Raw genomic sequence first — 14409 nt, 5'->3', positions numbered from 1 at the left:
TTAGTACTTGAGTTGAAAATTAATTGTACTCTTTTTGGTTATATAAATTAATAATCAAAATAATAATATTAAAAAATAAAAAATAAATATATACTTAAACTGAAACATGCTCTTTTTTACAAGTCTCTTTCGACTACCTTTGTTGTTATAATTGATCACTATGCTATTTGCCTCTTTTGATAACAAAATAGTGTGAAACTAATTATTTTTTAAATAGTTGACTATTAGTCAATAGGGGTATATATGTACCACTTTTGTTACGGTAGGCTACGAATGATCCAACTTTGGAAGGTAAATGTAGATCATTTTGCAAAGTAAAATTTAACCTTTTTCTCTTTATAAATTTACAAGTGAAGCATCTAGTGCATCAACTTCTTCCAGCAAGGTTTTAAAACAAAAGGAAAAATTATAAAGGGTAGCCCGGTGTACTAAGCTCCCGCTATGTATTGTGTTCGGGGAAGAGCCGGACCACAATGATCTATTGTATGCAGCGTTACCTTTCATTTTTGCAAGAGGTTGTTTTCACGGCTCAAACATATGATCTACTTGTCACATGACAACAACTTTACCAATTAAGCCAAGACTCCCCTTCAAAAAGAAAAATTATCAAAAGGTAAAACTTAAATGAAAGGTTCTTAGATGAATAAACATAAAAAGAAATTGTACTGACACCAAAATCTCAAAAATAAAATAAAATATTGAAGTGCACTATTTATCAAATTTAACAGAAAAATCCATCTTAAATTTTTCAGTGTGCTTGATATCCGAAGTATTTAGATGATCTTGTGGTTGTGGACTTTGGCATTTTAAATTGGGATTTTTTCGTTCCTATACAATATTTGAAACTTATTTACCAAAATTATTCTAATTTTATATATAACCCACCTAAACAAGGATTACTTACAAATTATATACATTTCACCTTAAAAGGCTCATAATCCATTATTAGTACCTTCAATCAAGGGATTTAGTTACACCTTTTTCCTTTTTTCTCTCCTCTCTCCCCTCTTCTCTCCGGATCGAACTTATATTTAGGGATTTATGTTTGATAATTATTTCAAAATACATTCGTCAAATCCATGAGATACTGCTGAAGTTGTCATCTTTCTTTTTTGGATATTTTTTTCTCTTTATATTGATGGTGGATTTAATACTGGAATAGGATTTATGACGATATTTATGCTGACTACTTGTCATAAAAACTTTTGTTTATTTTGTGAAAGTCTCGATCAAGTGGTAGCGCAACAGATTAATATGGTTAAAAATGAAAGAACACATCTGAAAAAATGGCCAGCGACTAGCTAGAAAACTCAAAACTTGTGTTGAAGTTATGTTCTTGAGCAAACATTGTGTTATGCTATAGCTAGTGTATTTTAAAGACTGAATTTTTCGGACAACCAGGAGAAGGTAATGTCTCCAAAAGTAGGCGACGAAAAACCTCCATCGAATGTTGCGGCTGAACAAAATTTAGTATCTCCTCAGACATCAGAGAAGATAAAATCAACTGAGAAAAGAACAATATATGGTACATCAACATACAAATTAAAAATAAATTTCGTACAAATTTAACGCAAATTTGAATATCTATAATAACATACAAAGTAAAAATAAATTTCATACAACTAATTATATATTATACAACTTATTTACAACTTATCTACAACTTTCATACATTATTTCTACCCAGTTAAATACAACTACAATATCATACAACTTAAATACAAATTTTATACAATATGTCTTTTGTATATATTTTGTATCTGATTTGTATATATTTTGTCTGTGGTGTGTGCTTTTTCCTCTCTAAAATTCCAATCAAAACTTACTCTATTAATATAATTTTGATATAAATCAATAACTTTATGTAAAAAGATAGTATTGATGACTTAAATACGAATTTTATACAACGATCCATACATTATACAACTATTTTTCAACTATATATATTGTATAATTATAATAGTTTGAAAAATAGTTGTATAATTATAATAGTTGTATATATATAACTGCAACAGAATACAATTTACATACAATTATAATACAATTTTACTACAATTTCGTAAGTATATTGTATGTCATGTGTTCTTCTTCTTCTTCTTCTTCTTCTTCTTTTTCGAGTTTCAATCTGAAATTCAGCCAAAATCAAGTCTAATCTTCACCAAAACACTCTCAAAATTGAGATATAAACTCCAAACAATATTCCCAATTGTTTGCAACAACACTCAATCCAAACAAATAATGATTTTTGAAAACCCAAATTCGATTTCAAAATTTTTTAATGGATGTCAATGGTGGAGAGTCAAACATCTTCAAAATTTATTGATTGACAATTTCAATTTGAATACCAATTGTGCAACATGAAATGAAATTGCTAAGTTAAAACGATTTAAATCCGTTGATGAATTCCATCAAAACTCTATACAACAAGAAAGTATAAAAAAATAGAGAACATCAAATGAAGAAAAATTGGGGGAAAAAACCGAGAAGAAGAGTAGAGAAACGGAGAGAGAGTAGGCAAGTATAAAGGTTTAGAAAAATAAATGATATTCTTTATTCAATTCCTAATATAAAAGGATACTCATTTAAAACTTATTTGTATATAATTGGTAAATTGTATATGGCCATGTAATTAAATTGAAACATAAGTAGGGAGGGTAATAAGGTTTTAAATAGTGTATAGGAAGGTAATGTGATGATTTAAGGTTTCTGAGCGTAATAACAGTAACTTGAGGCATGCATAACATTAACCAGATACTTTAATTTTGACAACCAAATGAGAACAACACACTTCAGAGTTACAGTGTACTCACAACCAGATAAGTAATTAATTTTATATCTGCAATACTGATATTCTTAGTTCTGAACTTCATTTCAACTGGACTTACCATGTAAAAGACATAATATTGTTTCAGTTGAAGTTTAATAATGTTTAGCAGCATCCTATTCCACCGGTACTAATAGAAAATGAACATAGATGACCATAAGCCTAGCAAGAAGTTTGAGCAAATACTGCTCTGTAAAAAAATTACTTTTGGCATTATGGTAAAAGGAAACAAGATTCATAACTCAATAGTAAAACTTGATGTAGAGAAGGAGACATCTTCGAAAAATCTCTTGTTTGACAACTAATGTTTAAATTTTTAATTGTTGCTCAAGCAATGGCAAGATTTTCTGTTCCTACATTGTACAAGCATACAACATAAAACTTACTATCTATTCTACGTGTTGCTCCCAAACGCACCCGCAAGCATACATGGTTGTACAAGTAATATAGGATTGTAAGTCCAGATATCGTAACCAAAGGGACTTGTAATTAACTATTTACTAAATTAAACTAACACAATTAATCTATCCAAGCGAATCTCTAAGTATTAATATTTAACTAAAACTAATCTAGAGTAACAAACTAAGAGATTAAAGGAAACAAGTTGGCGAAATTAGACACGAATTCAATGGGAGCCGATATTCTAGAGGTATGGATTAGCTAGCAATCCCGTTGAGTCTTCCCCTTAAATTATTTAATTAATTTATCCGCCTCATTGGTTGACATGGTTAATATTACTCGTAGTATTCTGCCAAATTACAACTTGCCTATTCAAGCTAACCTAATGCCTATATTCCTATGGAATTAGGATTAACAAGAACGCATTAATAATTCCTGTATAATAACCAAGCAAGGCAATTAGGTATATTCCTATTCTAACCGCAAATCCGTTCCCGATACTCAGGTTCAAGATCTCGCTCTACTCAATCTTATATGCAATCTAGAATTTTCTCTCCCGAGTTCAATCCTAGATTCGTAGATAGTTATCAATTGGTGATCAAACAATCAAATAATTAAGCGCAAGATTGAATAAATAAATCAATATGATAAAATAATAAGAACAATTCAAGCTTCAAACTACAACATTCATGTAGCAGCCAAACTCTAAAACTAATAACCAATAAAGTTAAATGAAGAGAAGATGAAGAAAAACTGAGAATCCTTGTTCTGGAGTGTTCCGTGGGTGTCTTTTTCTCTCAAAGTGGCGTCTCTACTCCCAAAAATATGTTCTATCCCCTCCAAATTAGGTTTAGGACCCTTTTTATATGAGTTGAGCCCGTGTAGAGCTGAAATAACCTTGTCCCGGATGAAATAGGAAAAATCCCCGCAACACAGCGTCCAGGGCAGTGCGGGGCGCTGCCCTGGCGCAGAAAGTTGTAAGTTTCCGCCTCCTCCAATTCTTTCTTTGCTGTTGGTACGTTTTTTTTTTTTTGCTTTATTTAATTCTTTGCTTGGAATTGTATTTACTTGTTTTTTATGTCTTCTACTTGGGGGGACAAACACCAAAAGGTGTCCCCGCTTTTTTATTCTTTTAATTTTCTTTCTTTTTCTTTCGCGTTTTATTCAATTTTGCTCCAAATCTCTTCATCTCCATACCGCTTTATTCCTATATAGTTAAAATATAATATTAGGCACGCAATAATATAATTATACTCAAAAGATGATCAAAAGTGCTAGAATATGAGGCAATAATGGTTAAATATATGTATTTTTGACCGAACATTAACACCACACACTTAGACTCTTGCACGTACTCGAGTAAGCATTAAAACCACTCTCAATAAATCAAGCCTAGGAAGACCACCACTTCGGTTGATACTAACAATTAGGCCCTATAGCAACTCAAACCATCAGATATACACTTCCTCATCATCGTGCAAGATATACAAGTCACAAAAAAAATAATAAACTTCTAACCTCCTAACATCAGAGAGGGACTCTAACTCACCAAATTTAAGCTCGCTCACCAACTCTGTCAAATAAAGCTAATAACATCACCTATCTATCATGAAACAAGTTCCCTCACATGAATAAAAAAGTTCATACTCTCAAATCAAAGACTGAATATAATTTAAGGACTTAGCATCAAAGAACAACTCTCGCACTCAAACGAATTTGCATGTATACACAATGAACCATAAGCTTGCCCATTATGTACACCTCTACTAATTAAGTGTACTTGAATATAATCAAATATGGCTTTAACGGGTTGTAATGTTGGCTAGTGGATGGGTAGGATAATTATATAATAGTGACTTACACTTCCCTAAGTACTTTGCACTTTTAGACTTCATCACCCATTATTTTCATCTCTTAATTTTATTTTCCAGCCCTCTCTTCATCTATTATTTTACAAGTATTCTCCTCATATCAAGAAAATTTTATTTGTTTTACAAAGCAATTTTTTTCCTCCTTTTTTTAATATTTTTTTTATGTAACATTCTTTTCAAGAGGGCCTTTTCATCACTTTCAGCTATCGTTGGTCGCCATTTTTTACTTAATCATCCATTTCTTCAAATTAATCAATTAATATCATAGCCAAGAAATAATGCTCAAGGAAGCAGGGTGCAAAAATTAGAGATTCAACAAAAGGATCAAGGCAAAAATACGGCTTCCAGACAAAAGACTACAGGCTCAAAGAGCTAACTAGTTGTTCAATATCTGAAAAGGCTAAAATTCATAAGATATATCAAAGAAAGCTTATTATCATCTTCTAAACAGAGCAACACTTTTATTTTTCTTCAATAACATGCAAGGCAAGTTCTAAACCAAAATGCAAAATATGGAATATACGTAAGAAATTCTCACCACACATGGCACAAGTATCAATCGAGATGGATCAATTCTACTCTAAGACAGACAGGATCATAGCGAATGACAAAATAAGAATAAGCTATATACAGAGTCATAACCCTGAGCTTATGTGTCATAAAGTCTCCTATTTTATTTATTACTCATGCACTCAGAGGAAAGTACTCCTCAAACTCAGGACTAAATATGCTAGTGTCAAACAAGTCACAAAAAGTTTTCTTATCCCTCTTTTACTACTCGAAAAAAAAATCTAATCCTAAATATGAAAAAACTTACCCGGTTCAAGTTACATCCCCTAGAAAAGAACCAATGCACAAAGAAAAACCAAGGCGGGTTATTACCTAACTAAAACTAACTATAGCAAAAAGAAAATTCTTTTGGATTTTTTTTGTTGGACTTTAATCCCTTAAGAAGCTATCCACAAGATCTATCGTCGGGAAAAATCCAAAATTTCTATTTTTTCCCTCAATTTTTGTTTTTTTTTTAATTTTCTTTTACACAAAAACTACTACACTAAGAAAGAGTACTACAACTAAACTAGGATAGCACAGAAAATCACTCTGACAATCTTCTCAGCCTACACTTAAAATTGTGCAATGTCCTCAATGCATCTAATAAATAATAAGAGGGTAAAAGAGACTCCCTGGTAGGCCAAAGGCCGACGCACTAACAGCTCACGGGATACTCAGACTTCTCCCATGTATGATCCTTGTGCGGGCACCTCACACTTAGTTTCAACCACCTCCTCGCTTTGGCACATGCCTACTGGCTTTGATTCCACGCTCCTACTCCTACAAAACACAAAAAAAAAAAAAAATACTACAAAATAATACAATAATAAATAAAAAAATTAAGCAAAATAAAAAGAAATAACAGAATTGGGTTGCCTCCCAACAAGCACTTGATTTAACGTCGCGGCACAACGCCATCACTTTCACAACTTTTCTTTCTAGTTTGAGGATATAAATTGCGCCTCTAATTTTACATCAATTTTTCTATTACGTTCATGGGGTGGTGGTGTAAAAATAAAGGAATCAAGCAATAAATATCGCATCTTGCACTTCTTGGCCCTTAAGTGAGGGATATCATTTTGTCTCCATGGCATTACAAATTTTAGAATATTTGTACTTTGTTCCCCATCCATTGACTCCTCCATAGGCTCGAATGGATCAATTCTCGTGTCACCAACCAAGCACAATGTTGAAAAATTATTAGAATGAGGTCTGATGTGCTCAAACTCTAAAACCACTTCACTTTTAACATCCTCACTTTTGCACACTTTGTCAACCTTGGCATCATCAATACTATTTTGGTCGAATTATTGGAACTCCTCTTTTTGCTCCATAAGCTGGTCAGTATCCACAATAATTTATTGTTGGGCATCAGACGCCTCAATCTTTTTATTCAATTGAGCATGCATGTCATGGATATCTGAGCCAAATTGGTCTATCTCTTGCTTGAACTCAGTTCTTCCTTTTATCAATTGTTCTGCCATATTTGAAAGACCATTCTATAGAAACACTTAAAATTTTATCAGTTGAGCTTGTTCCTCTAGCCACGATTGGCTCACTATGTCCGCTTCTTCAAAATTATCTTCTTGTGGGAACTCGATCTCTTTAGCCAATTCTTCCGCCTCGACCTTCATTCTCGTGATTGATGCACTAATTCTTTGTATAGCCTTTTGATTTTCATCTTGCTTCTTACCTACTTGCCTTACCATGTCCATAATACGAGCAACACATTCCACATCCTCCACTTCATTGTTCTTATAAAATTCACAAATATTATTAGAAAAATTATAATAAGGGCTCAGAGAAGGGTAAAAAGAATTAGGACAACCATCCCAATGGCCACCTTGATGACCACACACATTACAAAAAATTTCACTCATAAGATTAAAATTTACAATTTTGCCACAAGTGTGGTCCTCCACAATATGGACAGGGATCACCAAAATAAGAGTAACCAATATTCGACCAATTCTCATTCCAAGATGCCATGTAAAAAAAGAAAAAATAATTAAAGAAGTACTACACTAAACTAGAATTAAAACTTGAATAGATAAAAAGTAAAAATCTAATCTAGCAAAATAGTCAATTTCAAAGTCCCCAGCAACGGCGCCAAAACTTGTTGCTCCCAAACGCACACGCAAGTATACGTAGCCATATAAGTAATATAAGATTGTAAGTCCAGATATTATACCCATAGGGACTTGTGATTAACTATTTACTAAATTAAACTAACACAATTAATTTATCCAAGCGAATCTCTAAGTATGAATATTTAACTAAAATTAATCTAGAGTAACAAACTAAGAGATTAAAGGAAACAAGTTTGCGAAATTAGACACGAATTCAATGGGAGTTGATATTCTAGAGCTATGGGTTAGCTAACAATCCCGTTGAATCTTTCCCTTAAATTGTTTAATTAATTTATCTGGTTCATTGGTTAATAGGGTTAATATTACTCATAGTATTCTCCCGAATTACTACTCGCCTATGGAATTAGGATTAGCAAGAACGCATTAATAATTCCTGTATAATAACCAAGCAAGGCAATTATGTATATTCCTATTCTAACCGCAAATCTGTTTTCGATACCCAGGTTCAAGATCTCGCTCTACTCAATCTTATATGCAATCTAGAATTCCCTCTCCCGAGTTCAATCCTAGATTCGTAGATAGTTTATCAATTGGTGATCAAACAATCAAATAATTAAGCACAAGATTGAATAAATAAATTAATATGATAAAATAATAAGAACAATTCAAGCTTCAAACTACAACATTTATGTAGCAGCCAAACTCTAGAACTAATAACCAATAAAGTTAAATGAAGAGAAGATGAAGAAAAACTGAGAATCCTTGTTCCCGAATGTTCCGTGGGTTGTCTTTTTCTCTCAAAGTGGCGTCTCTACTCCCAAAAATATGTTCTATCTCCTCCAAATTAGGTTTAGGACCCCTTTTATATGAGTTGGAACAGTGTAGGGCCGAAATAACCTTGTACCGGCGAAATAAGAAAAACCCCCGCAACACAGCTTCCATGGCAGAGCGAGGCGCTGGCCCTGGCGCAGAAAGCTGTAAGTTTCTGCCTCCTCCAATTCTTTCTTTGCTGCTGGTACATTTTTTTTTCTTTCTTTAATTCTTTGCTTGGAATTGTATTTCCTTATTTTTTATGTCTTCCACTTGGGGGGGACAAACACCAAAAGATGTCCCCTTTTTTATTCTTTTAATTTTCTTTCTTTTTCTTCCGTATTATATTCAATTTTGCTCCAAATCTTTACATCTTCACACGCATTATTCCTACACAGTTAAAATATAATATTAGGCATGTGGTAATATAATTAATACTCAAAAGATGATCAAAAGTGCTTGAATATAAGGCAATAATGATTAAATATATGCATTATAGGTCGAACATCGTTACATGAACTAAGAAAGCATCATTATTTTCTTGAAACTGTACAATAAGTGAAAACGAGACCTAAGAAACTAGAGAGAAAGAGATTCCATTCTCCACATTTCCTTGGGTCAAAGAAAACTTCAAGTGGTAATCAATCAACCAATCTACTATGCCTTAATCACAAACTAGATAGGGTCGGTTTTATGAATTCTCTGTGCCCATTTCGCTCTCCTAATAAATTCAATATTCAGAGGATTCATCATAGCTAAAGTATTTTATGCTGGAATATTTCTCTTTTAACCGGATTTGGGACCAACTATGCTTTGCAGAAAGAGAGAGTTAAAACAAACTTCAACTGCGGAAAAGAGGGAAAAGCGGAAAGAACAAACAAGTTCCCTCAAGAGAATAAGTAAAGGGGAGAACTTTTATATAGAAAATGATCATATATACCCAAACATGCAAAAAGACATCAATATAATCACTATTCAAAGGATTCATCTCAGTTAAATTATTTTCTACTGAGATCCCTTTGGTTTATTCGGACTTCGGACCCAGGGACGGAAGGGGGTTCACCCGAATCCCCTTCATCGAAAAATTACACATTACATATAAGGCAAAATCTGATTTGTACCTTTATATTTTATAGTTTGAATACCCTTGGCATCGCTCAAAAGTATAACTCAGTGGTTAAGAGAGTTCAAAACTGTCACGACTCAAACCGAATGGTCGTGACGGGCCCCCAGTGCCTTACTCAAGAGTACCAACATAACCTATCTTTCTTATCATTCTATCATGGGTAAATGAGCCGGAAAGGCCTCATGAGATAAACAGAATAAAACATAAAGGGATACTCGATATAGGACGACCCAACATGATATACAAACTTATACATGTGACATACTGGCCTATAAGGCCGACATGATCATTTGTACACTCAAAACATAGGCCGACAAGGCCATACAAGTGTCCATATACATGACATCTGCCTACAAGCCTCTAAGAGCACATAAACATTATAAAGATCGGGACAGGGCCCCGCAATAACAATCAATACATGTCCAAGCATACTGACCAAATAGGCAACTCCAGAGCAAGTGGAGTGCGCCAACATCTTCCGCTGAGCTGATAGCCTACTAGGAAGACTGTCAACCTGTCTATCGGGACCTGCAGGCATAAAACACATCGTCCTCAGGCAAAAGCGACGTCAAGATGAATAAAGTAACAAGTATATAAGATAGGAAAGTATAAATAAGAATAGTAATATAAAGAGAGATAAAAGAGATACAACATGTAGCATCTGAGCGCCTCTGAGGGCTAATGACATGAAATACATGATACATATATATACATAAGCCTTTAAAAACATACACCTCTGTGGGCATCATCATCATCATCATGTTGTACCCAGCAGTAATAGCTCGGTAAAAACGTACATGGCTGTGATAGGCTCGGTAAAAATGTACCCGGCCATTATAAGGCTCGGTAGAATGGTATCCGGCCATGTGGAACTCGGTAACATTTAACTGATCAATGGTTGCACAATAGGTTCCATACCCGGCCGACTATAGCGCGACTCGGTAGAATAATATATATATATATATATATATATATATATATATATATATATAATGCATGCTGGATTCATGGAATCACATTCTAAATCTTTCGGAGTGACGTAAGGTTCTTTGCACCTTCTATTCACGTTATGGACATCCATACCATCAACATGAACATCAATAGGATTCAAGGATCATACATACATGCTTAGAATAACTTTATAAGGAAAGAACAACATTGGAAACCTTAGTTGCTAGGAGTCGATCTATTAAGAAATAGTGTATCGTTTACGTTCATTTCACTGTAGATCATTCCAAAATAAAGAAGGAAGTTCCTTAACATACCTTTGCAATCTTCTCTCTAATTGTCAACCTAGCTCAATATGATCTTCTTACGTCTACAATGAGTAAATCGACTTTATCGTCATCATATAAGCTTTGTAACTCTCATATTTCAAAATATATATTCTACAAGAAAACGGACAACAGTGTCCCTGTTTGTACTATATCCCATAAGTAACTAAAAGTCACCAAACATCCCAAACAATAATAATATAATTCACAATAAGCTCTCTGATTACTTCCACAACTATTTTGAGTGGCAAACTCGATTTACGATTAACAAAATATGGTTTGAATCCAATTCCTTTTCCATGAATCTTTCTATAACATCTATAATATCATACTTATGCTTACCGTATCCTTTAAAGCCCAAAATATCATAAGAATAATCTTCAAAAATAGTCCATACGCATAGCCCCTTAACATTTATCGTCAACCTCTTATTTTTTATGTTATATTCTTCAATCAACTTAATTAGCACATATATAAGATTAACAACAGCAACAATAACATAATCAAACTATTTCTAATAATTTCTAGCCACAACAAACTATATATATAGTCTTAACACAACCCACAAAAAGATAAAGAAGGAGGGACTAAATCAAGATTTGTGTTCAAGTTGGTGTGTAAACACTTGTATTTCACCTTGAAACTCTAATATATATGAAGTAGGGACTGATTATTACCTTAATTAATAAGAACAACATGAAATATGAGGTTACTTCACTTGAAGAATCCTCCAAAATAGCCACAAGAACAAGGAAGCAAAACTAGCAATCGATTCGGGTTTCTCTGTACTAGAATCACTTTGGAAGACTTGAAATCATGTAGGATTGATATGAAAACATTGGGAGAGTATATTACAGAACTTAAAACACTTTAAATAACTCCCCACACCAGCTGGAACCACACCAAAATCAGCAACTACAAGAAGAACAAGAAACTCACTAGCATCACGGGATTCCCGACACTTGATTTGTATTGTTTGCCCTTGGTTTGTATCTTGGATCATGAGAGAACTCTGAGAGAAAGTTTTTAGGTGTCTAGGGTCTAAAGATAGTGAAAACTAATGATCTAAAATGGGCTTTAGGCATCACATATATATCAAGATGTATCAACCGCCTAAGTGGATCCCATAGGGAGCTGCTTGCGTAGTCTCGCGAAAATGTGAATATCTCTCTACTTCGATGTCGTATCGACGAATGGTTTACTGAATTGGAAACGAGACTCTTAGACTTCCAATTTTATTGGTGGATACCCTATAATTCATATTATATTGAGAGAAAAGCTCTGCTACACTTGACCTAACTTTCAGCATATTTATGAATGTAACTTGTGATGACCTTTGCCAACCTTTATTCCACAACTCGCTTGACTTCAAATCTCAACATACGACTATCATATGAATATAATAACTCATAAAATAACCTCCTTATCATGTTAATAATCCTAGTCTCACCCTAAAAGTAAATGTTATAACATTCTCAACTTGTCGACTTCCGACGAAACTTATTTTCATTAATTCGTTTAGCTTCTAAGCCTTCCAACCCTCTTGGTACTTGTTATTCATGATCTTAACTATTTGTAACCTCCAAGGTAACACGATTAACTTACTTTATATACTTCCAAATATGAACTCATTTCTGAGCTTACATCAATTGACCTATGACGTACTCTCACGCACGAAAATATGGGGTGTAACAAAAACCTTTATAAGGTTGTTTGTTCAATTCCTACTGGCCATGGTCTCTTCTAATTTTTTTCCTTTTCTTTTCTTAAACCCTCTTAGCAGAAATCCTGCCTCCACCACTATTGAGACCTACTATATTTTGCACATAGATAAAGTTAGACAAACTTCAAGAGTGAAAAGTAATTTGTCTATAACAAACTTCAAAAAATAACAACAACAACAATAACAACAATAACAACAACAAATCCGTGTAATCCCATAACTGGGGTCTGGGGAGGGTAGTGTGTACACAGACTTTATCTCTACTTTATAAAGATGGAGAAGTTATTTCCGATAGACCCTCGGTTGAAGGAACAATGGAGATAAGATAAAGCTACCAAGTAGCAAACAATGGTAACAACAATGTAATATGGTAACGAGCGCGAATGAAATAATATTTAATAATAAAGAACCATAACTAAAATAATACAAAAAATATTCCTAGTACTATTGGTAAGCTTAGGAGGAACACACTATTATCTATCAACGTACAACCCTAATATTCGACCTCCATACCTTCCTATCGTGGGTCATATCCTTGGTAAGTTGAAGCAATGACATTTCCTACCTAATTACCTCTCCCCAATACTTCTTAAGCATATCCCTTCCCTTCCTCAGACCCGCCATGGACAACCCCTCACACCTCCTAACCGGTGCATCTATGTCTTTCCTCTTCACATGCCCGAACCATCTCAATCTCAATTCCCGCAACTTGTCCTCCAGAGATGTCACTCCTACCTTGTCCCTAATAACTTCATTCCTAATCATGTCATTCTTGGTATGCCCACACATTCAACTCAATATCCTCATTTCAGCTACTTTCATCTTCTAGACATGGGACTTCTTGACGGGACAACACTCAGCCCCATATAATATAATTGGTCTAACCACCATTTTATATAACTTGCCCTTAAGTCCAAGTGGCACATTCTTATCATACAAAACCCCCGAAGCGAGCCTCCATCTCAAATACCCCGCTCCAATACGATGAGTAGCATCCTTGTCAATCTCCCTATTACCGTGAATAATAGACCCAAGATACTTAAAACTATATCTTTTGGAGATGACTTGAGTACCAATCTTCACTTCCACTTCTTCTTCAAGCATCCCATCACTTAACTTGCACTCCAAGTACTCAGTTTTTGGCCTACTCAACTTGAAACCTTTAGACTCCAGTGTCTGTCTCCAAATTTCCAACCTAGCGTTAACTCTTCCTCGCGTCTCGTCAATCAGTATTATGTCATCAGTGAATAACATACACTATGGCACACCGCCTTTTATGTGTCGCGTCAGCATATCTAACGCTAAGGCAAATAAAAACGGGCTAAGAGTCTATCCCTGATGCAACCCCATCTCCACTAGGAAATGATCCGAGTCACCTCTCGCAGTCCTCACCCGAGTCTTCTCTCCCTTGTACGTATGCTTAATCACCCTAATATACGCCACCGGGACACTGCTAGCCTCCATACATCACCATAGAACCTCTCTTGGGACTTGATCAAAGGCCTTCTCTAGGTATGAATACCATATACAAGTCCTTCTTTCTCTCCCTATATTGCTCCAACAATCTCCTCACAAGGTGAATGGCTTCTGTAGCAAACCTTCCCGGTATAAATTCGAACTGGTTCTAAAAAATAGAGCATGTTTGGATGGGCTTTTAAGCTGGTCAAACTAGCTTTTAAGTCATTTTTTTAGCTTATTAAGGTGTTTGGCAAACTTAAAATATGCTTAAAGGTCAAGTGC

General features: G+C 34.4%; 1 protein-coding gene across 1 annotated transcript; it reads right to left on the bottom strand.

Annotated features, from left to right (window-relative positions):
- Positions 1 to 13494: 13494 nt before the first annotated feature.
- On the bottom strand, positions 13495 to 13923 carry LOC142173401 (uncharacterized). Its single transcript, XM_075238984.1, has one exon. The coding sequence runs from the start codon at positions 13921 to 13923 to the stop codon at positions 13495 to 13497; it is 429 nt and encodes a 142-aa protein (XP_075095085.1).
- Between the last annotated feature and the right edge of the window lie 486 nt (positions 13924 to 14409).

Source organism: Nicotiana tabacum, chromosome 19 (assembly GCF_000715075.1).
Source record: "Nicotiana tabacum cultivar K326 chromosome 19, ASM71507v2, whole genome shotgun sequence".
NCBI lineage: Eukaryota > Viridiplantae > Streptophyta > Magnoliopsida > Solanales > Solanaceae > Nicotiana > Nicotiana tabacum.
The sequence above is the reverse complement of the archived record's forward strand: the minus strand, read 5'-3'. Positions and strand labels throughout refer to the sequence as shown.